The following is a 20,081-nucleotide window of genomic DNA, read 5'->3' as shown; positions in this document are numbered from 1 at the left end:
AGCCTTTATAAATCAGTTAAAAGCTTATTTTTTCATCCTAATGACTCTGGGAATGTGGTTTAGCGTCCTACCCTGGTGTCTCTGTCAGTGAGGTGAAGGATGACAGGAAAACAAGTGATGGATATAAGCTATTCCTATCTTTGAAGTAGATGGATGATAAGCCTCGCAAACAGAGATACGGCTCAGAACAATTTAAGGATATTTACAATATCTCCACAATCTCCTTCACACACACACACACGATTTGATCTATGTGCTTTAGTATCCCGCAGAACAAAGCCAGCAGACCGTGCTCACACTGTTAAAACAATCCTCTCAGGAGGTGTAGTTATGTTCCACTCAAGGTGGAAATAACAGAGGATTATGACTCATGTGTTTATACTTATGCTTGTCAACCCCATTAGCCTCTGACAGAATTAATGTCAGGCCACATCCAGCAGCGGGCAGGAGGCTGGACGTCTTTACTTTGGAGTTAAAGGTTTTAAAAACTCAAACAATGCTGTGACTTTATTGTTTGAGGTGAGCTGTAGCGCCTGCGTGAGGGCTGTCTTCATGTTTCGGTCACAGGGGTTCGTCTGGCACCGACACACATCAGGATACACATTTTTTTTCTCCCATGCTTTAAAGGCAGAGAGGGAGGTAGAAAAAGTGTCACTCTCCTGACCGCCCGGACATGTTGACACTGTTATGAAGTGAAAAACAACTTCCATGGCAACCATTGTCAAACAGTGGAACGGGCTGCCTGGGAGAGCTGGGGAAAGCCTCTTTGTTTGTTATAGTTGGCCGCGACTTCTCCTTGGCCTTATGCCCCTCGATTCAGCGGGGGAACCCACCAGAGGATTAGCTTTTTTTCCGACCGCGGGATTCTGCCAATCTGGCACAAGAAATTCCTATCTGCAGCTGCTCTCCTCCAGAAACCCAGCCTGATCCCTGAAAGATAGCAGGGAGGGTGGAGGGCGGAGGGCAGTTCGCAGGAAAAGGGAAGGGGCTGTGTGTGTCCGTGTGTGCGTGTGCGTGTATTTCAGTGGAAAAAATGAAACGATGAAAAAAGCCAGCAGTGGTATTTGTGTTTTTTGGATGGGTCTTGCAGGGTTTCCCTCCGCAGTAAACAGCAACAGGGATGAATTAACAAGGAGCTGAAGGCCCAATGAAAACCGAGCCCATCATCTTAAAGAGATGTCAGCAAGTCAGCTTCACAAGATGCTCCTGCTGCTTTGTTCAAATCACTCTTTATCCCAAAAACATATTACCTTTGCTTTTTGAAAAAAATGATTATCATCTCCCAGTGTATGCAAGCTTTTTCATTAAAATGTTAGCTTTTATTCTCGCTCAAATTTGAGGATAAAAAACATGAATTAGGTTTGAAATTCCTCACTCCTGTTCAAAATGTTGAAGTGTAGAGAACTTACAGAGAAAGGAGTTCAAAACAAAGCACAAATCATGATGCTGTTGGGTGGTCTTCTTGCTTGTTCACTAAAACCCAGGCCACATGTTGACCCAGAACAGGAACCAAGGAACCCAAAAATGTACAATTAGCTGGGGTTTTCCTTCTTGAGTCCCTTGAACTACCTGGTATATTTTGGCAGTATTTAAGCCTGGCTCATGTCACAGGATTTTAAATCTTAAAATATTCTGAAATCAGGTTGTATCACAGACAAACGGAGAATCCTCACTGTTTATCTTCTTGTAAATCTTAAACACTTACACACACACTACTACAACTACAAGATTTGAAAATACTGACCGACTCACAATACAGCGTCTCATCAAGATCATTGGACACAGGGTTCCCGCGGATCCTTGAAAAGTCTTAAAAGGCATTGAATTCATAATTCTAAAAATAAGGCCTGAATTCGCATTAAAAAGTCTTAAATCCAAATTTCAAAAGTCTCAAAAATTTGAACACATTGGTAAGATTTATGTTCGTTTGAAGTAAAAAAAAAAAAATTAGTAACATTTATCTATTTTTCTAAACAATTTCCTCATTTACTTTCGTGGTAACATCAAGTAATCACAATAGCGGAACTAACAAAAACGGTGATGTGGTTGCACCAGGAACTTTTAAAGCAGACGCATGTCTTGGTTCTACCTAGGGTGCCTGGAGAGAGAGAAAAAATGAGCAAAAATTGGCAAAAAAAAACCAAAAATGGCTTTGGAAAATTGATTATGGCAGCAAAATTGAGAATTAAATTTGAACTTAAATTTTAAAAACCATGCAAAAAAAAAATCCAAAAATGGTTGCAACAGTGGCCAAAAAAGACGAATGGGGGCGAAATAGGCATTAAGTTGTAAAAATGGGGTTAAAAAAGGTAAAAAGTGATGTTTTATGTAAAATAAACATTAGGTTAAAATTGCCTCTAACCCAGGTAATTCATGTGGTGTTTTTGCTTGTTAGTTTTGTTTGTTTCAATTTAGGCTCATTGTTGACTTGTTTTTAAATTTGATTCCCATCGTCATTAAAAAAGTCTTAAAAAGTCTTAAATTTAGCTTACCTTGAGCTGTAGAAACCCTGTGGACAAGAGAGCGAGACACACCATGTGATCTTACGTAAGGATGGATACCTTTTACCTTTGAAATGATACAGTACCCATGCCCGGTACCTGGCAATCGGTAGCGGTACTAAACGGCACCAATTTTCTGTACTTTTTTTGTTCATGTGGTAAAAAACATTAATTTGTTTAATAATAAAGTATAAAAAAATTTCAATTTAACATATTTATTCTTTAATATATAACCTTGCAATGCTGTGTTTCTGTCCAGCATGGAAAATCGCCTACTCTTCCTCTCTCTCACAGTCTCAAGGATGCATTTAGGTGCTAAACATGGTACTTTTTGATTTTACGTGAGGCGGTATTTGGTCAGTACCTATAAAAGTACCTTATTCGGCACACATCACTAATATTACTTCATTTCACAAGAGAGCGAATGTAAACAAAAGCACAAAATGAAGACTACACCTGAAATACTTAATGCGGAGGCCATTTTTGATTATACCATACCATACCATACCATACCAGCTTTATTTATAGAGCATTTTTAAAAACAACCACAGCTGTAGACAAAGTGCTGTACAGGTAGATCAAATGAAATGATAAAAAACAGATAAGTAAAAACAGAAAAATAAAAGAAAAACATTGCAAAAACAATAAAAAGCAAATAAAAAGCAAGTAAAAGGGAATAAAAGAAAATAAAAGAGAATAAGACCAGGCAAAGAAACTAAGTCTCGCTGGAGTTAAAAGCCAAAGAATAAAAATGGGTTTTAAGACGTGTTTTAAAAGTGGACAGCGAAGGGGCCATTATGATAACTTCTGATTATTTCAAGTCCCTTGTAGGCGTCTCTCTCTCTCTAATTGGCTATTGCCATGGTCAGTGGAAAAAAAAAAGAATGGCGTAAACATCCCGATGAATACCAAACGCGCGAAAATGATCTTGGCAGCTCCTCCGAGTTTGTGAGCCAGTCATGGGGTTGTGTTTAATAATCATTGAATATAAAGGATTCAGGTGCTCTGCATGTCAGGCTAATTAGCCTTTAGCTCCGGCTGTATCACCTTCCCGTTTAGCTTTCTTCTGCTCTTCTGTCCTTTTTCTGTCTGACAGTGAGGCTCAGTTTCCAACATCACTACAGAATTTATCACAGAAAAAGTTTTTAGCAGAGAAAAACACAGATCTCTGTGTTTTATCTCTTTTTCCTACTAAACTTTGTCAGGTGGTGTGGTGTTATAGAGAACTAGAAGTGATGTAAATCAATCTGGTCCTGGTTGACCCGATCTGGAAGCTAAGAAGTATCAATTTAAAATGACCTGTAACCAGCAATATTGGTACTGATAATGTCATTTTAAAGTGTGGATTACGATCAGACGTTTATCAAGAGAAGAGACTTTTTCAAGATCACTTTCAAACTCCTCACAGCCCCTTTAATTGTAAAAATATAAAGGTTAGACAACTCTCTCTCTGGATCAGTTTTGTACTCGGGGGGGTAAAATGCCCCAAACACAGATATCGTGTCAAACATGGAGAACAGACACTGTGAGGTAAAGCTTGTGTGCATCCTTTAATATTTGTGTGTTATCACACTTTGCACGTTTTTCTGATATAGTGTAGGTTTGATTTACTGTCACACTTAAAAAATGGTATCCCCCGCTTCCCACTCCCACAGTAGGTAACCCACCCGCCCACATCATAAAAAAAATAACAGAAAGGGGAAATCCAACATTTAAAAGGTGAGAAGATAAACATGGTCAAAAAATCCCCTGATTCCTCCAGCATAGGTGTTGAAGTCTGATCCTGACCACCTAACTGTCGTCTAAGTCAGGGCTACTACTGAAGACAGGTTGTCAACATTACTCATCTCAAAGTGTTTGTAGTCACTCTGAGAAACAAAGTGAAGCCACATCCTGGTATCGTCACAGTGTTGTGGTTGACAACTGTCACATCTCTGAGCTGCCTGAACTGTGTCAACTTTTGAGAAAAGTGTTAAATGAAAGTCAGGTATTTGTGTATTTGTACCACTTCTTGGTTCATAGTCCCTCCCACACAGAGGGGTTTTCATCCACAGCCCTCGCACAAGTTCCCATGCCCCGGCAAAGTCTGCAGATCACAGTCTGCAACCGAAAAACTCAAACCTGTAGCAACCTGCCTTTTCTTTTGCATCACAAAGGTCGGGGGAGTTTGGCACAGCTCGCTCTGCATGCCACATACTTTCAGCAACATAGAGAAAGACTGGCGACTGGCAGGGCCTACAAAACAGAGAGTGACAGATTTAGTGGGTGTGGAATAAAGCCCAGAGGCAGTGGAGCAGGTGGAATTGTTCCAGCAGGTAGAGATCAGGGCGGGAGAGATAAAGCACACAGCAACAGCCCCGTGGACACGCATTAGTCTCAGCTCACTTCCATCCCATTTGAAGGCTTGATCAAATACACAAACTGGGCTGTATGCAGAGCGATGAGCACATGACAACAGCATGAAGACACTTTGCTGTTTATTTGACAGTCAACCAATGGATTTAATATGTTTGTGTGTGTTTGCTTAGAAAGTTATCCTTTAAAAGAAACTCATCATTCCGTTTTATTTAGACACTTTAGACAAGAAAAATCCAAAAATCCAAATACAAATATTTTTTTTAATTTTTATAATTCATTCAGAAATTGTTGCGATGATTCAGTGACTCACCTAACCAACTGCTCGTTAATGCTAAGTTCTTATCAGCCGATCACATGGCAACAACTCAGTGCATTTAGGCATGTAGACATGGTGAAGACAATCTGCAAACCGAGCATCAGAATGGGGAAGAAAGGTGATTTAAGGGACTTTGGACGTGGCATTGATTTACTGGGATCTTAACCCACAACCATCTCTAGGGTTTACAGACAATGGTCCCAAAAAGAGAAAATATCCAGTGAGCAGCAGTTCTGTGGGTCAAAATACCTTGTTGATGCCAGAGGTCAGAGGAGAATGGACAGACTGGTTGGAGATGATAGAAAGGCAACAGTAACTCAAATAACCACTGGTTACAACCGAGGTCTGCAGAAGAGCGTCTCTGAACACACAACACGTCCAACCTTGAGGCAGATGGGCTACAGCAGCAGAAGACCACACTGGGTGACCCTCCTGTCAGCTAAGAACAGGAAACTGAGGCTACAATTCACACAGCAACACCAAAACTGGACAAAAGAAGATTGGAAAAACGTTGCCTGGTCTGATGAGTCTGGATTTCTGCTCCACATTCAGATGGTAGGGTCAGAATTTGGCGTCAACAACATGAAAGCATGGATCCATCCTGCCTTGTATCAACGGTTCAGGCTGGTGGTGGTGTGATGGTGTGGGGGATATTTTCTTGGCTCACTTTGGGCCCCTTAGTACCAACTGAGCATGGTTTAAAGTCCACAGCCTACCTGAGTATTGTTGCTGACCATGTCCATCCCTTTATGAGCACAGTGTACCCATCTTCTGATGGCTACTTCCAGCAGGATAACGCTCCATGTCATAAAGCTGGAATCATCAGACTGGTTTCTTCAACATGACAATGAGTTCCCTGTACTCAAAAGTCCCCCACAGTCCCCAGATCTCAATCCAATAGAGCACCTTTGGGATGTGGTGGAACGGGAGATTCTCATCATGGATGTTCAGCCAACAAATCTGCAGCAACCGTGTGATGCTATCATGTCAATGTGGACCAAACTCTCTGAGGAATGTTTCCAGTATCTTGTTGAATCTATGCCACCAAGGATTAAGGCAGTTCTGAAGGTAAAAGGGGGTCCAACCCGGTACTAGCAAGGTCTACCTAATAAAGTGGCCGGTGAGTGTATAGTTAAAGTCTTTCAGTAACTTTAGTTGAATCATGCAGTCTTGAGATGAGCAACAGTAGCAGCAACAAATAACTCTGTATGCACTGGTGTGAAAGTAGTACCAGAAGCCATACTTAAAAATATGACCAGTTCAACAGCGGATATGTGGTTAGAGCAGCGGTTAGCCGTCAGTCCACTCACTGCTTTCTCTTTCTGCTCTGGTTTTCAGCTTCATGCTGTAATTACAATGAGCGCTGAGTCTTTCCCGTCATGATAAAAAAAACATGAGCATACTGTACACCCTTCATACACAAACGTGATATTAGCATGCAAATACTTGCAAACACACACAACCTAGCTCGCAGCAGGCAGTGTATGTGTGTGTGTATGGGTGTGTGTGAGACTGAGTCAGCTACTGTACAGTGTCTGTAAATAAAGCTGCTCATTGGTGCAGAATTCAGGAGCCAGACACTCACCTATTGAACAGACTACCTTGAGTGTTCCCCAGACTCAGCCTCAAATAGCCGCACCGTGCCAACCCTTCATTAGCTCTAGTAAAGCCCCTCTGTATGTTGCCCCGCTGTGGTGCTCCTGCTGCTTCTCTGAGCTGGTTTTATGCTCAGGAAAAACCCTGTGGCAGTAGCGGGGAGATGAAAGTTTCTGTAAGGCATTAGGTGTCAGAGGGGATTCCTCCACAGACTAAAATAAACAGGGACGCTGACGTTGTGACGACAGCACGGCACCCAGTTTGGCTGCTCCAGCAGTTTTGTGACTCTTAGATGCTGCCCTGGCTATAAAATGTGCTCAGTGTTGAGCGGCTGTTACTATGTTGGATGTTTCTCTTTCACATCTGTTAATGATCAGATAGAGAGGCAGCGAGAGAAACACAGAGAGATGGACAAAGAAGAGTTTGTAATATGGAGGGAATTTCTGCTGGATTGCTCAATTTCAAATCTAGAACACTTCATTTATCATAAAACATCACATTTATTAGAGTAATCATTTCAAGTAGGGGTTGTTTTTATTCACTGAGTCATTTGCTTTCAGCTGTAACAACTTAACGCTTGCATTTAATAAAACATTTATGGAATAGATTGGAATAGAATGTGCTTTTTTTAACCCCTGAAGGAAAATTCAGGAGTCATAGCAGCAAACAAGAAATGATATGGTGCAAAAATGTCCAACAGAAAAAAAGACAACAGATTGACCACAACTCTCCAATCAATGTGGCATTTGTATCTGGCGTTAGCTCCATTAGCCATTTCTGTTAATAGCATGATACTACTCTGCTGGTATTCCTTCTTTAGCCGGGTTAGCTTGACCAACTTATTACAGATAGATCTTACATTCCCCATAACAATGGAAGAACAGATCGATGTCCTCTCTTTTTAGCATCCACCGCAACACCAGCATGTCATCTTTGCTTCCTTCTCACCTCCTTCTCCTCAGCTTGCAGGGAACACCGAGCCTAGCACCAGCTAGCATCGCCATGCTATGGGCTGCTGACAGCTGATATCTTGTGCAAACAATGTAACCATGGTCACTCATAGGATATCTGTACACACAGGAACAACAAAAAATGTGAAAAACTCCACTGCAAACCCTTACCAGTTTGGTTTCCAAAGCCAACAAATGAGTCATAAAAGTGTAGATATGAACTCAGAAATCCAAAGACAACTTGAATAAATAAATAAAAGGGGAACGAAGAAAGAGCTGCTGCAACAAATTGACGCTCAAGCAGCACTGTGCTTGTTAAAGGTTAAAGGTTAAAGTTAGCTAACCTGTTCGGTTCTTTGAAACTGAGATATTTGAAGACTATTTGTCTTGGTTTTAATGGCATAGTTTGACTTTCAAGCCATCTTGCAAAGAGTTAGAGTGTTGAGAAGTTTCCTGTCACTGCTGTTATTGGCCGCTTTATTCCAGGCATACAGCTAGCAACCAATTTGCCTAGCAAAGTTTGGCAAACAGATAGGAAAAGGTTAAACCAGATAGGCTTACCAAAATTCCTCCGAAGGAGCCTACTTTCACTTGTCAGTTAAAAAACTGGTTCTCCAAGTTTTGCTGTTTGTTTTGTCACCAAAGAGACGTGGTTAAAGCAACATCTAGGCATTTGAGTGAACCCTTTTGCCCATCGTCCAGTTTCGAGTTTGGCAGAGCTAAGCTAATCGGCCGCTAACATGTCCAAATCTTTCGAATCTTTTGGTGTTTATTTCAAGTTATTTTGGAAACAAGATTAAGTCAAAGTTAAAGAAAAGCTGTCGAATAAAATTAGAACGTCAGTTTTGAAAAGTATTTTATTTGAAAACAATGTTTTTTGAGTCGCCATCTCAGTCAGTAATGTTGATGTTCACTTAACATACATTTTAACACTTATGTTGAAAACTCAATCTCACAGTATGGCCCGCTACCATGGTAACTAAATCACAGACACACAATCTTCTAATGACTTAGTTACAGGCAAAAAGCTTTTTTGGCCCATTTCGAAATACTTACATTACTCATCGACCCTAATGAGTTCCCCGAGGCAAAGTGGAAGCAGTGGCACCAGCTTATAATGTCTCCAAGTGCCAGTGTACACATACACACACACACATACACACACAGAGTTGGCTTCTAGGCGCTGGGTTCTCAGATAAACAACAGACTCCAACACAGATGGTGTGAAATATCTGAAGAGATGTAACAACATGGTAGCATTTTTTTTCCTGCTGGATGCAGAGCAACCTGTTCAGAGCATTTCTGGGATTAAACAGGTGAGCAGATTCACAAGCCAGGAAAGCCTGTTAGAGATCAAGTCTGTGCCTATTTTAACAGCAGAATCAAAGATTAATTAATTAAAAAACATTTCTATAGGCTCATATCACTTTAAGACAAAACCGGCTTGTGTGGTTTTTCTTTAACTCACTTCAGTCATGACTACTTTCGACAAACAGAATTGATGCAATAAGTTTAATTTAGCTGAAGTAGGTGGAGCAGGTCTCCTTTCTCTTTTATGGGTTAATACAAACAGCATTAAAGGAGGCACTGGGTGGAAGTGGGTTGCACAGTGGTTTGAGGGTTAAGCAGCTATTTGATGCTATCTTTTCATGGTTTTAGCTAAAACTGCCACACATTAAGGGCACAGCTGACTTGGCTGGCAGGTGGATGCATTGGCCTTGAGTTTATGAGGCCAAACTGCAGTGTCCGTTTAATGCTGGCTGCAAAAAAGTTCACAATAAGATTCTTGCATTTTATTTTGAAAGGTTTGAATATTTCCTGCCTCTGTCTGATGTGTGTTTCTTTGCTTTACAGTGAATGAGATCATAAGAAAGGACCTGACCGGCGTTCAGGCCAGAGGGCAGACATAGAGGAGGGAGCCGAGAGGAAATGACAACATATCCCACCTCCCCTTGGACACACACGCAGACGGACATTCACGCAGTCTTTAACCTTCGAGAGAAGTGACGCACATCCACCAACAATCAGACCTTCTCTTCCTCATTTGCTTTACCCACAGAGATAGAAACGTCAGCTACCGGCTGCTGTTTGCTTTGGATGTTGTCCCATAATAAATGGTTTCATTCAGCAAACAGGAGGATTCTTTAAACACGTCAAAATCAACACGACAGGTTTCAAACAGGAGGTGCCTTATTATTTGTTTTTTAAACTTACTGATTGGAGTTCAGTCTTTCTAAAGGGATCAGGGATAAAAATGTCCCCAAAACATAACTCTGACTGTCCAGGCAATACAAACATTTGTAAACAAAAGAGTAGATGTAGCACACAGCAGTTTGAAATACAGGATATTTCTTTTTAAAGCCCCTTACAGGTTGAGAAAATAAACTTATTGCAGCTTTAAGCCAAAAGTTTGTCACCTTTTTACTTTTTTCTTGCCAAAAAGTGTGTATTTTTTTCTGTGTGTCTTCAGTTTTACATGTAAAGACCGTCCTGAGCTAACATCCTGATCATCTCATTTTAAAGTGCATTTATCTCCATGAAGTGAAGCGCACACTGCCTTAATCGTTACACAAAAATCTATTGTGACACCTCCTAATATGCACTGTTTTTAAAAAACAGGAGGTCCATGTTATAACTTTTTTATATAATATTTGAATCATGTGAATAATGTTGTGTTTTATATTCGTAAAATATATATTTTCTTTGCATTATATCCAGCTAATAAAACCAAAGATGCTTCATATTGCCTGTGATGCTACAGCGTTAGCGTGAGTTTACCTTTTTAGATGATTTCTTTACTCCAGTTATTCAAATCTTGCATCAAAAATTATTTAAAAATGTACCTGAAGATTTTTGTACACTCAAATTTAAAGGTGGTCTTTCTTTTCTTTTTTATTTTTAATCAGAATATGTCTATATTTGTAATGCTTTAAATTGTGATAACAGAATATTCCAAAGCATATACTGTATGTTGTGTAATGTAATTTTGTATAGTTGAATTTTAAAGACAATCAGTAAACTTAAAGCTAAAAATGTGCCTATGCAGAAGCTCCACACTTGCCATTGAAAAGTGCAAACACACGTGTGTATTATACACTGTGTTTGCATTAAAGGGAAAAGAGTGTGTGTGATTTCTGTGCTCTCATAGTATGAAAAAAATATTTTTGTAATAATTTAAATTTTTACTAACTGGAAGAAAAAGTGCCATTGGAAAAGAAAAAGGGTTGCAAATGAAGAAGACAAATGACAGAAGTTAAACGTAAGACTGAGTCTTCGTGTTTATATTTGATAGGAAATAAGACATTACTCTCATTGAGCCAGTGCAGCGTTAATGCATTTGACATTTTATTGAATGTAATCTATTTTCAAATTCCTCCCAAATCTTGTAAATATATGTAACAAAGTGTCTCCGTCCTTTTGTTCCGACCTACAAAGAAACAATGGATCATGTTTCATCCGTCTCTGATGTTTTTAATACACATAATGTTATAGTTATTACATTGTTATCTGTTTTAATTAATGTAAAACTCTCTGAAGGGAAATCTAACGAGACTTTTAAGCTTAAGTGTCTCCTCATAGATTTTTTTTTGGTTATGCATTTGTCATGATTTTTTTAATCTGAAAGAAAACCTTTGCAGAGAAAAAGATTAATAATACTGTCATCTTTTATTCTCTGTGTTGATAGATGTCTCATATTATTTTAAGTCTACTTTTCTCTGTGTCTGTCTTTCTGATATTTTTGTATCTTTTAAAGTAGCAATAAATAATATCCATATTCATCATGAGCATCGTTGTTTCTGTTCTTTTTTTTTTTTACTAAAATATTTATTTATTTCATTAAATTAGAGAAAAAAATGTGGTAACATTACAGACTTGTGAAATTGAATCTCACTGGTTTCTCAGTTATCTATGGGCAAATTACTGTAGAAAAGTCACTGGTTATAGTTACTTTAGTTACTTTCCTCCTTCATAAATGTAATTAGTCACAAGGAAAAGTATTTATTATGATTTTGAGCAGGTTTTGCTCTGGGACTTAGGCCATGTCCACATGTAGCTAAGTGTCTGGGAAACCACATATGTTTTTATACATTTAGGTCTGTCAGCCACATGAATCTGCAGCTTTACTTCACTAAAAACATTTTTTTCTGAAAACTCTGGCCAAAGATTTTGAAAAACACAGATTTCATGGTTTCATGTGGATGCTGGGAAACTGAGGTTTTAGTTCTCAAACAGCACAGCTGAAATAAAGGGGGGTTCATTTTGAATTGCTTGGCACAGGCTCTACATCTGGAAAACACTGCCAAAGATGGGTTTGGCACGCTTCGAGCTCCACTTATTGGTAAATTTTCCCAGTGCAATGAACAATGGGGGATATTTGTTGTATTGGTGTATTTTCTTGCCTTTTACATCACTGATGTTAAAGTAATGCCCGTACTTCCATGCTGAGTATGCCAGGTGTAACTTAACAGACCACTCCAAACTCGCCACCTTACCTTGAAATTGTACTCCTACTCAAATCACCATTACTTATGTGTCTGTCACCCCTCTTCCCCCTCCAGAGGAGGACATTCAGACAAAAAACACATTTTATTTGCAGCTCCTGTCTTGTACCTGGCTGGGCGAGCCAGGTTGGATAACAGCTGTTATAAATCAGGGCATAATAACTCCTCCTTTCACTATCAAAAACGGCACTGTAACGTTAGAAAACATAATTAATTACAATACCTGTTACTGGAAAACACCCAACACTGATAAGTGGTCAGTTTTCTGCAGTGTTAGGTGCTGCGTAATCAGCAAACTCTGTTGATTGTTTTTCCCTGTTAGCCTCACTGGTTGCTGACTGACAGCGGTCAGTCTCCACCATTATCAGTGCAAGATCTTGGTTGAAAATTAACGCAACACTGGATGGAAATAAATCTTGTGACAATGCAGAAGCTTATCGAAACAATGCCACAGCGAATGCTTGCTCCAATCAAAGCTAAGGGTGGTCCGACAAAATATCATGTTACTAGGCGCCGCCCTGTTGGCTATGGCTGCCTTTTGCAGCCTCTCTCTCTTCTTGGTCCGTTTCTTGTAATTTTTTTCGTCTCTTTTTTGTAATCTTTGTATTTGGAGTGGATCATTATTTTGTATGGCTTATTTGTTGGTTACAGACACCAAACTGGTTTTGTCTTCAGTGATATTTGTACTATTTTTTCTCCTGTGTTTGTCTGGAGATCCTGCATGTAACCATAGCTGCATTGTTTACATATGAGATCAGCTGTTAGCAGCCTGTAGCATGTCGATGCTAACTGGTGCAAGGCCCGATGTTTCCCACAAGGTGAGAAGAAGGAGGTGAGGACGACGTGCTGGTTCTCAGGTGTGAGCTTAGAAGTGACGACATAGACCTGTCCTTCCATCCATCGTTATTAGGAACGTAAGATCTATCTCCAATAAGATGGACAAGCTAGCCATGCTAACCAAGCAACAGAGGGAATACCAGAGGGCAGAGTAGCATCATGCTATTCACAGACATGTCTAACTACTAACACTACTAACACCAGACACCAACACCACATTGGAAGAACATCACCTGCTGTGAGCAGACAGGATCCAGGAGACAGAGACTGAACAGACTGCTGAAGAAGCTCAGTCCTGGACCCTGTGGAGGTGGAGGCTGGCTGAACTGGACAATGATGGACAAGCTGTCAGCATCTATTTTCTTTTGGACCTTTTTGCACTTTCTATACACTTTCTTACTTTTGTTTTCTGATTGCTGCTGTGACTTCAATTTTGTTGTACTTGTTACAATGATAAAAAGGTTCTATTCTATTCTATTCTATTCTATTCTATTCTATTCTATTCTATTCTATTCTATTCTATATCAGAGTGTGTGACCTTTTTTTGGCCAGGCAGTGTATTACGGCAGGATCAAGATCTGGATTTTATAAGGATTTTTTTTTGTCATATTCAGACTTTTTTGGCCTGAAGACACCTTTTTTTTACCCAAATAATATTTATCCTGAACTATTTTTATGTACCAATTTTCACCTTTTCTGCACCAATTCACAACTTTAATCTTGTCCTGTGTCCCCTAATGTGTTTTTTTCTTACATTTTCACATCATGATAAATTTTTCAACTTAAAGATGTCAGCTGTAAGTGTTGAGTGAGACGTGACTGGATGTACTTTGGTTTTGTTGGTGACCTTGACAGAAAATGTAAATGACACAAGTGACATAATTAATACATTGTAAGATGAAAGCTGAGGGCCTCATGACATGGACCTATTAAATGTGCATGTTTTTAAACTCTGCTGAGTTAACGTCTACATATTGTCTGAAAAATCTATCAGTGTGTGCATTACAGACAGCTTAGGGTTGTCTCGTCCCTCCCCATGCCGTCTGTTAAAGGGGAAAACTGAGTGGAACCAGTGGACCAACAGTAGACGGTGACTCATCAGGTGCTCCAGTCCTGACCTGAACCAGAGGACAGACAGCATGTTTTTTTTTTTTACAATTTATGTAACTTCAAAATAATTTGAATTACACCTGTGAAATGATCTTATAATGCCGTTTACATAAACACATGTCCTTCTCAGTACGCACACACACACAGCGTCTCCAGCCCCTTCCTTCCCTCAAACACCAATAACAACAAGAAGGGGCCTCACATACCCGGAGGCTGTAGTTGCCATGGACACAGCTTGTTTGGTGCCTCGTCCCCGTGTCGGCAGGACGGCTCTGTGAATGAACCTTGTGTTCAGGAAGTCTCTGGTTATGACATCATCAAGGGTGAAGAAAAAAATAAAAAGAAAAGCAGCACGTGGGCTTCTCTGCATGAGCCGTCTCAAACAGCCCACTCAGACTGATATGCCGCGGTGACTCATTCGCCCTTTAGCGTCCGATGGTGTCATGAATCCGGACCGTGTAGAGATTTACTGTGAGAAATCAAACAAGAATGAAATACATGATGAGCTTGGCATTTCATTCAGCATTTAGCATGTCAGACACAAGGCTGAGCTCATGGAGACACAGAGGACACAGAGCTGACCACAACATCAGCTCAGCAAAGTAACATCCCAGAATTCAGATTTCATCACATCCAGAACAGACAACGCTGCCTCAGATCATCCTTTAACCTGGACGCTTCAGCTGAACTAAATCGCACATGAACGGTGACGGGGTCAGCTGCAGAGCGACTCACAACCTCACAACAGGCTGTTTGTGGGGAGCGAAAGAAGGATGACTTTGTGCGTTTTCAGACACTGTTAAAAACTCTGCATCATTTTCTCACAGACATGAGTCAGTTTCCTGGACTTTAGGTGCTGAATGTTAAAGTACGCACTCTCTTTGGACTTATGAGGTGAAGCACAGATGGAGAGACTCAGCATCAAAATATTAGCCAAAGAGGAAGTCAGTAATATTTGAATGATGGTACTGTCTTTATGTTTACCCATGAGTGCAGCTACACTTCATCATAACAACATGTCACTTTTTACAGTAAGGTTTAGAAAGCAGAAATTTCTGTTAAATAAGCATTTTAGCTTATTTTTATGTGAATATGATGTCTAAATATTGTCTGATGAGTGTCATGTTATGATACGTCTCTTTGTCTAACAGTTTGTGTGTTTGTTGACTTGCCTTTATCTATGAACAAACTTTGAACTGTAGTTAAAAAGTTTCAAGGTTGCAGAGATTTAATACTGTTTAAAAAAAATTCAACAACTCCTACTTTATAGAAAACAAAGCCACAAACAAAAAACCCCACAGAGGCCGAGCCAATAAACAATGCAAGAAATGAACATTAATGACAGTTATCTTGAAACAGCCAAGTGATACAAAAATGCTTTATTCCCATTTGTTTTGATCTTGTACCAGGTTTTGAAACTCACAGTTAAAGATTTTACATCCAGCTCAGTTTTTCCAAAAGTTGATCAGATCAGAATTTAGTGTAATAGCTCCCTCTAGTGGAAATCTTAGTGCCAACACCTCTTGCTTTCAGAGACTGTTGAGGAGTTAGTGGTGCATTTTACAATTAAGTTTAAATAAAACCAATGATTTTGTTTTGTTGTTATTTTAATAAGGAAAAAAACTAGAAACACTGTGAGCAGTTCTGCGTCTCTATTTGTAATCTGTGTTGTACAGACTTTCCCTCTGGCAGAAGATTTGGGACAATAAAAACCAGAAAAACAGGTTAAACACAGGTTTTACTGAGAAAAAATGCATTTAATGTTAATCCTGCTTGACCTGAAGTACAGAGGTGCAAAAATTTGAATGCCACATGTTTCTTCCTCTTATCTATGCTAACATGGGAGCTTGTGCTCCTGCATTTCTCAGGTTTTTCCAAAGTCTGGTTTTGATTATCAGACTGAAGGAAATGAAATCAATTTGGCACCTGCTCTGCTTTAGGTAGTTTAACAATCAGCCTATTTTATTTTATTTCTTTATTTTTTGTAATGATTGTGATGATTTCTGCTTCTGCTGCTGATCAAAATAAAATGACTCATTCATTTACCCATTCATGCATTCATTTGTTTCATTTGTTTACTAGGCTAAAGAGTGCTAAAAAATTCACATTTTAATTTCCTTATCCAATGTTTACTGTCAATAAAGAATTATTCTATTGTTTTTGCAGAAGATTATACCTGGGCTGTAGTTCTCTTAACAGCCTGCAGAGGGAGACAACAACCTCTCAATGTAATACAGAAGCACTTCACGAGTGTAAAAACTACCCACTCTGCAAATCAGTCACTTCAGAAACACAGCTAGCTTAATCTGTCTGAGATTTTCTCTCTTTGTGAATTTAAGGTGAATGTATTTCTTACCTTGTTTCTTTGTTTCCTGTGAACCATTTAGCATAAGACCTGTTTGTGTTTGCTGAAGCCGGGTTCTACTTCCTGCCCTCGTGAGTTTCCCGCCTCTTTGACTGATCTCGTTCGTTTCACCTGTGTCTCCTGTGGCGTCACACTTGTGTTCATTTGGCTTCAGTTTCCTCCCTTCTGTCAGTTCGTCTCGACATGTTAAGTTGGGCTTTTGGTATTTTTTTCCTCATCTGTGGCTCTTTTTTCTCCCCCTGGTAATAGTTTTTTTTTTATTTTTAGTTAGTGTATTATCAAATCTTTTTGTCCTCCACTTTGTTTGTTGCCTTACTGTGACACCAAGTACTGACTACCACCTTTACAAAATCAAAACACACTTTACAGCAAAATAAAGGCGACCTCTAACCTCTTTACCCGTTGAACAGTTATAGATAATGCACATGGACTTCATTTGCAATTGAAAAACACCCAGTTTAATTTCTCATAAAACACATTATGCATAATTAGAGGGCGTGGTCATGTTGAGTGACAGGTGCATGCTGCAAGCTGTCACCTGGTTAATTTGAATACATTAGCCCTACTCTGAAATGATTCAGGTATGAGAGTGTTGTGGAGCATTTGCTATCTGAATATTGGATGTAGGTCTATGTATGGCTCTAAGTGGACACATTTCCATGCTGTTACAGCTTTTATTACAAAAAAAAAAAAAAAAAAAAAATTAAAAATGTTCCAAAGGTTTTTTTTTGTTTTTTGTTTTTTTTTTTGAACAGAAGCGAAACCCCTAAATTTTAGAAAAACAAGACAGTGTGGGGGAAACAACAATGTAGATTAAATATATGATACTCTTTTACTTTACATCAATCTGTTTTTACACTGGGAGCCTCGGCTTTGTTTCCATCAGAGGCCAAAGATGCACCTGGTGTTTGGTCACAGAATATCATGTAAAATTCAAGATAATACCATGTTAATCTTTGCTAAATGGAGATTAAAACACAAAAAAAAGCTTTACACAATTTACTTTGAATTGCGTGTTAACTTGCCTTAACAGTCAACATTACACCAAGCCCTAATTCGTATCTATTTGTAATTCAACATCAGATTAATTATGTTTGATATGACAGAGCCTGCTTTCATTTCCATTTCACATTTTCAAAACAAGAGCAGAGAGCCCGTGTCCAACCTGTCATGATGTTGTTGAGGTTTTTTTTATTTTCCATTATAACCAGCAGGTGAAAAGTCTCTTCTTGCTGTGAGGTGAACACTGACATCAGCTCTGAAGTGGACCTGATGCTCATTAAATCAGAGGAAACAACAGGCTGCAGAGGTAAATACAGCTGCCGCCCACCTCCACCAACAAAACACACAACACAACACAACACAATACAACACAACACAACACAACACAACACAACACAACACAACACAACACAACACAATACAACACAACAGTTTCATTTCTTTGGTTCCCTCCATGGGCTCCAGTGTCAGAGTTCCTGTGTTTACATAATGCTTCCTTCTCCCAGCACTCTACTGACAGAGGAGTAATTGGGATATTCATAGAAAAACCTCTGGAGTTACATAAATCTGATTTTTCAAGACCTCATCAGTTTGTATTCTTAAAGGAAATATCTGACTTTATAAAGCTGCTGCATCTGCGTTTTTATCTATCCAGGGTTCCACAGCGGGAAGTTTTATGACAGTAATAATAATCCTCTTGGGTTAAAGCACAAACATATTGAATCCACGCCTTTAAAGTTTTTCTACAAGAGGTTTTCTTTCTAGCGTTGTTTATATTTCTCATAAAAACGCCTCACACTGCTTTACAGTGGACTGTAATTTCCTGTGTTTCCCAGCAGGACTTGCAGCAGCTCCAGTGGGTGTGAGCTGGTTTCCTTTGATCAATTGTTGGTGTGTATGTGTGTGTGTGTGTGTGTGTGTGTGTGTGTGTGTGTGTGTGTGTGTGTGTGTGGGCAGAGGCGAGGTACTGAAGTTTCTGACCATTAGGTCATATGTTTCATGACTGCCTCATCCATCACATGGAACATACAGTCTCTTATATCATGTTATGTTGAATTTTTCATGGAGAAAAACAGGCTGAGAAGCAGACTGTTTTTGCTGTCGAATAAGAGGTTTATAAATTTCTATTTTCCTCGAAGCACATCAAGAAAAAGTAAATCAAAGTCTGAGGTGTGGTCGTTATACTGATGAGGAGAGGCAGGAAAACCCTCGATGACTCCAGCTGTCAGACACTCTGAAATCAGCCAGTAGGTGTTGACAGACGAGGGAGCAGTGAAGCAGAGACGGACCAGATTTGGATCTGGTGGAAAGCCTGGCATTAGACAGGCCACTGCTTATCAGCACAACTCTAGAAAAGGTTTGTGTAATGTCTCGTCACTTATGAGTTTGTCTTTCCAAATTTTGTGGTAATTTCTATCTTTTTGTCTGATGTGTTTCCTGCCTTTGTGATTATGATCCCCGCCCTTGTATGAGAAGTCTTCTTCTGTAAAAGCCAGTTTATATCTGAGAGTTTACCCAGTTTTTTCCAGCGTTGCTGGTTTTGTGTTATCTTTTTACCTTTTGCCATTTCTCTGCTGTGATTTCTTCTAAATACTTTCACTTTTTCTCTGTCTATTTTTCAGTCAAATAAAGAGCCTCCTGTTGATGCAACTTTGGAGTTGTGTGCCTTGGTTTTTGAGTTGGTTCTGGCTCTTAAATACCATACACAGATTGTAACAAAAACAGTAGGCTAAGGTATGATCACCAAAGCTTTTTAACCCAAATAGTTGGTATTATATGAATTTGAGGTTAGACAAACTGATTGACAGCTCTGCTGGGATTAGCCAGGTAGGGGGCCTGTGACAGCCGTGCCACGCACTTTGTCGAAGTGCCTGACATCTTTCCGCAGTTTAACACACTCACTCATTGAAAAAATCTTGATGATGGGGCTGAAAACCAGAAATAGTCCCTTGTTAGTGAGCAGGTTTCATTAACATGGTATCACATGAGAGATAAACATTAGATGTATTAGACATCAACATTACTGTGATTTGGAAGAAGGAACAAAGCAGTCAGGTGAGTGCTACATCCCACTAATCAGCTGAGATCTCTTATTTCCCTCTACAGAATAAATACACCAAAACCATTTACAGTCTGTGTTCGGAATTTCCAAGTGATCTCAAAATAGTCTTACTTTTATATGTTTGCCAGATCAAAATCCAAGATTAAAAATGAGATTATCCTTGTAAATTGGTTATTTCAAAATACTTCTTCTGTTGTCGGGTCAGATTTTCAAACAGATTTTTATGTTCTCAATAAACAAGAAAGTGCTGAAATATGAACAAAATAAATGATAGGGTATAAAAAGATTTTGAGGGTAAAGGATAAAGAACCCATATTGAAATTATTCATTAAAAGAAGCGGACATTCAGTCCTACTAATGTATCTATTTATTTATTTATTTATCTATTTATATTTTTATATTATTAATTATTTATAATTGTGTTTATTTATCTGCGATTATTATTATTATAATTATAATTATTATTTTATTTTTTTAAGTAT

General features: G+C 39.1%; 1 protein-coding gene and 1 long non-coding RNA gene across 4 annotated transcripts in view; one reads left to right on the top strand and one right to left on the bottom strand.

The window, feature by feature from the left end:
- Nucleotides 1-11,303, top strand: part of nfatc2a (nuclear factor of activated T cells 2a) — a 31,447-nt gene extending 20,144 nt beyond the window's left edge. For 2 of the 3 annotated variants that reach the window (XM_074682014.1, XM_074682012.1), the window contains exon 10: nt 9,576-11,303. In XM_074682014.1, coding sequence (XP_074538115.1) covers nt 9,576-9,631 — 56 coding nt within the window. In that variant the 3' untranslated portion in view covers nt 9,632-11,303. The remainder of the gene's footprint in view (nt 1-9,575) is intronic. The other variant, XM_074682013.1, reaches the window with a different exon arrangement.
- A 2,462-nt stretch (nt 11,304-13,765) lies between these two features.
- LOC141799699 (uncharacterized) lies at nt 13,766-16,610 on the bottom strand. The gene is made up of 3 exons (XR_012599251.1): nt 16,527-16,610; nt 14,377-14,639; nt 13,766-14,178 (listed from the first exon to the last, which is right to left on the bottom strand). It is a non-coding gene; the product is annotated as an uncharacterized LOC141799699 (long non-coding RNA).
- Nucleotides 16,611-20,081: the final 3,471 nt, after the last annotated feature.

The sequence above is a fragment of the Halichoeres trimaculatus genome, unplaced genomic scaffold (genome assembly GCF_033239565.1).
Source record: "Halichoeres trimaculatus isolate MK-OKI-2021-1 unplaced genomic scaffold, fHalTri1.1 fHalTri1_scaffold_11, whole genome shotgun sequence".
NCBI classification, from domain to species: domain Eukaryota; kingdom Metazoa; phylum Chordata; class Actinopteri; order Labriformes; family Labridae; genus Halichoeres; species Halichoeres trimaculatus.
This window is presented reverse-complemented; position numbering and strand designations above follow the sequence as displayed.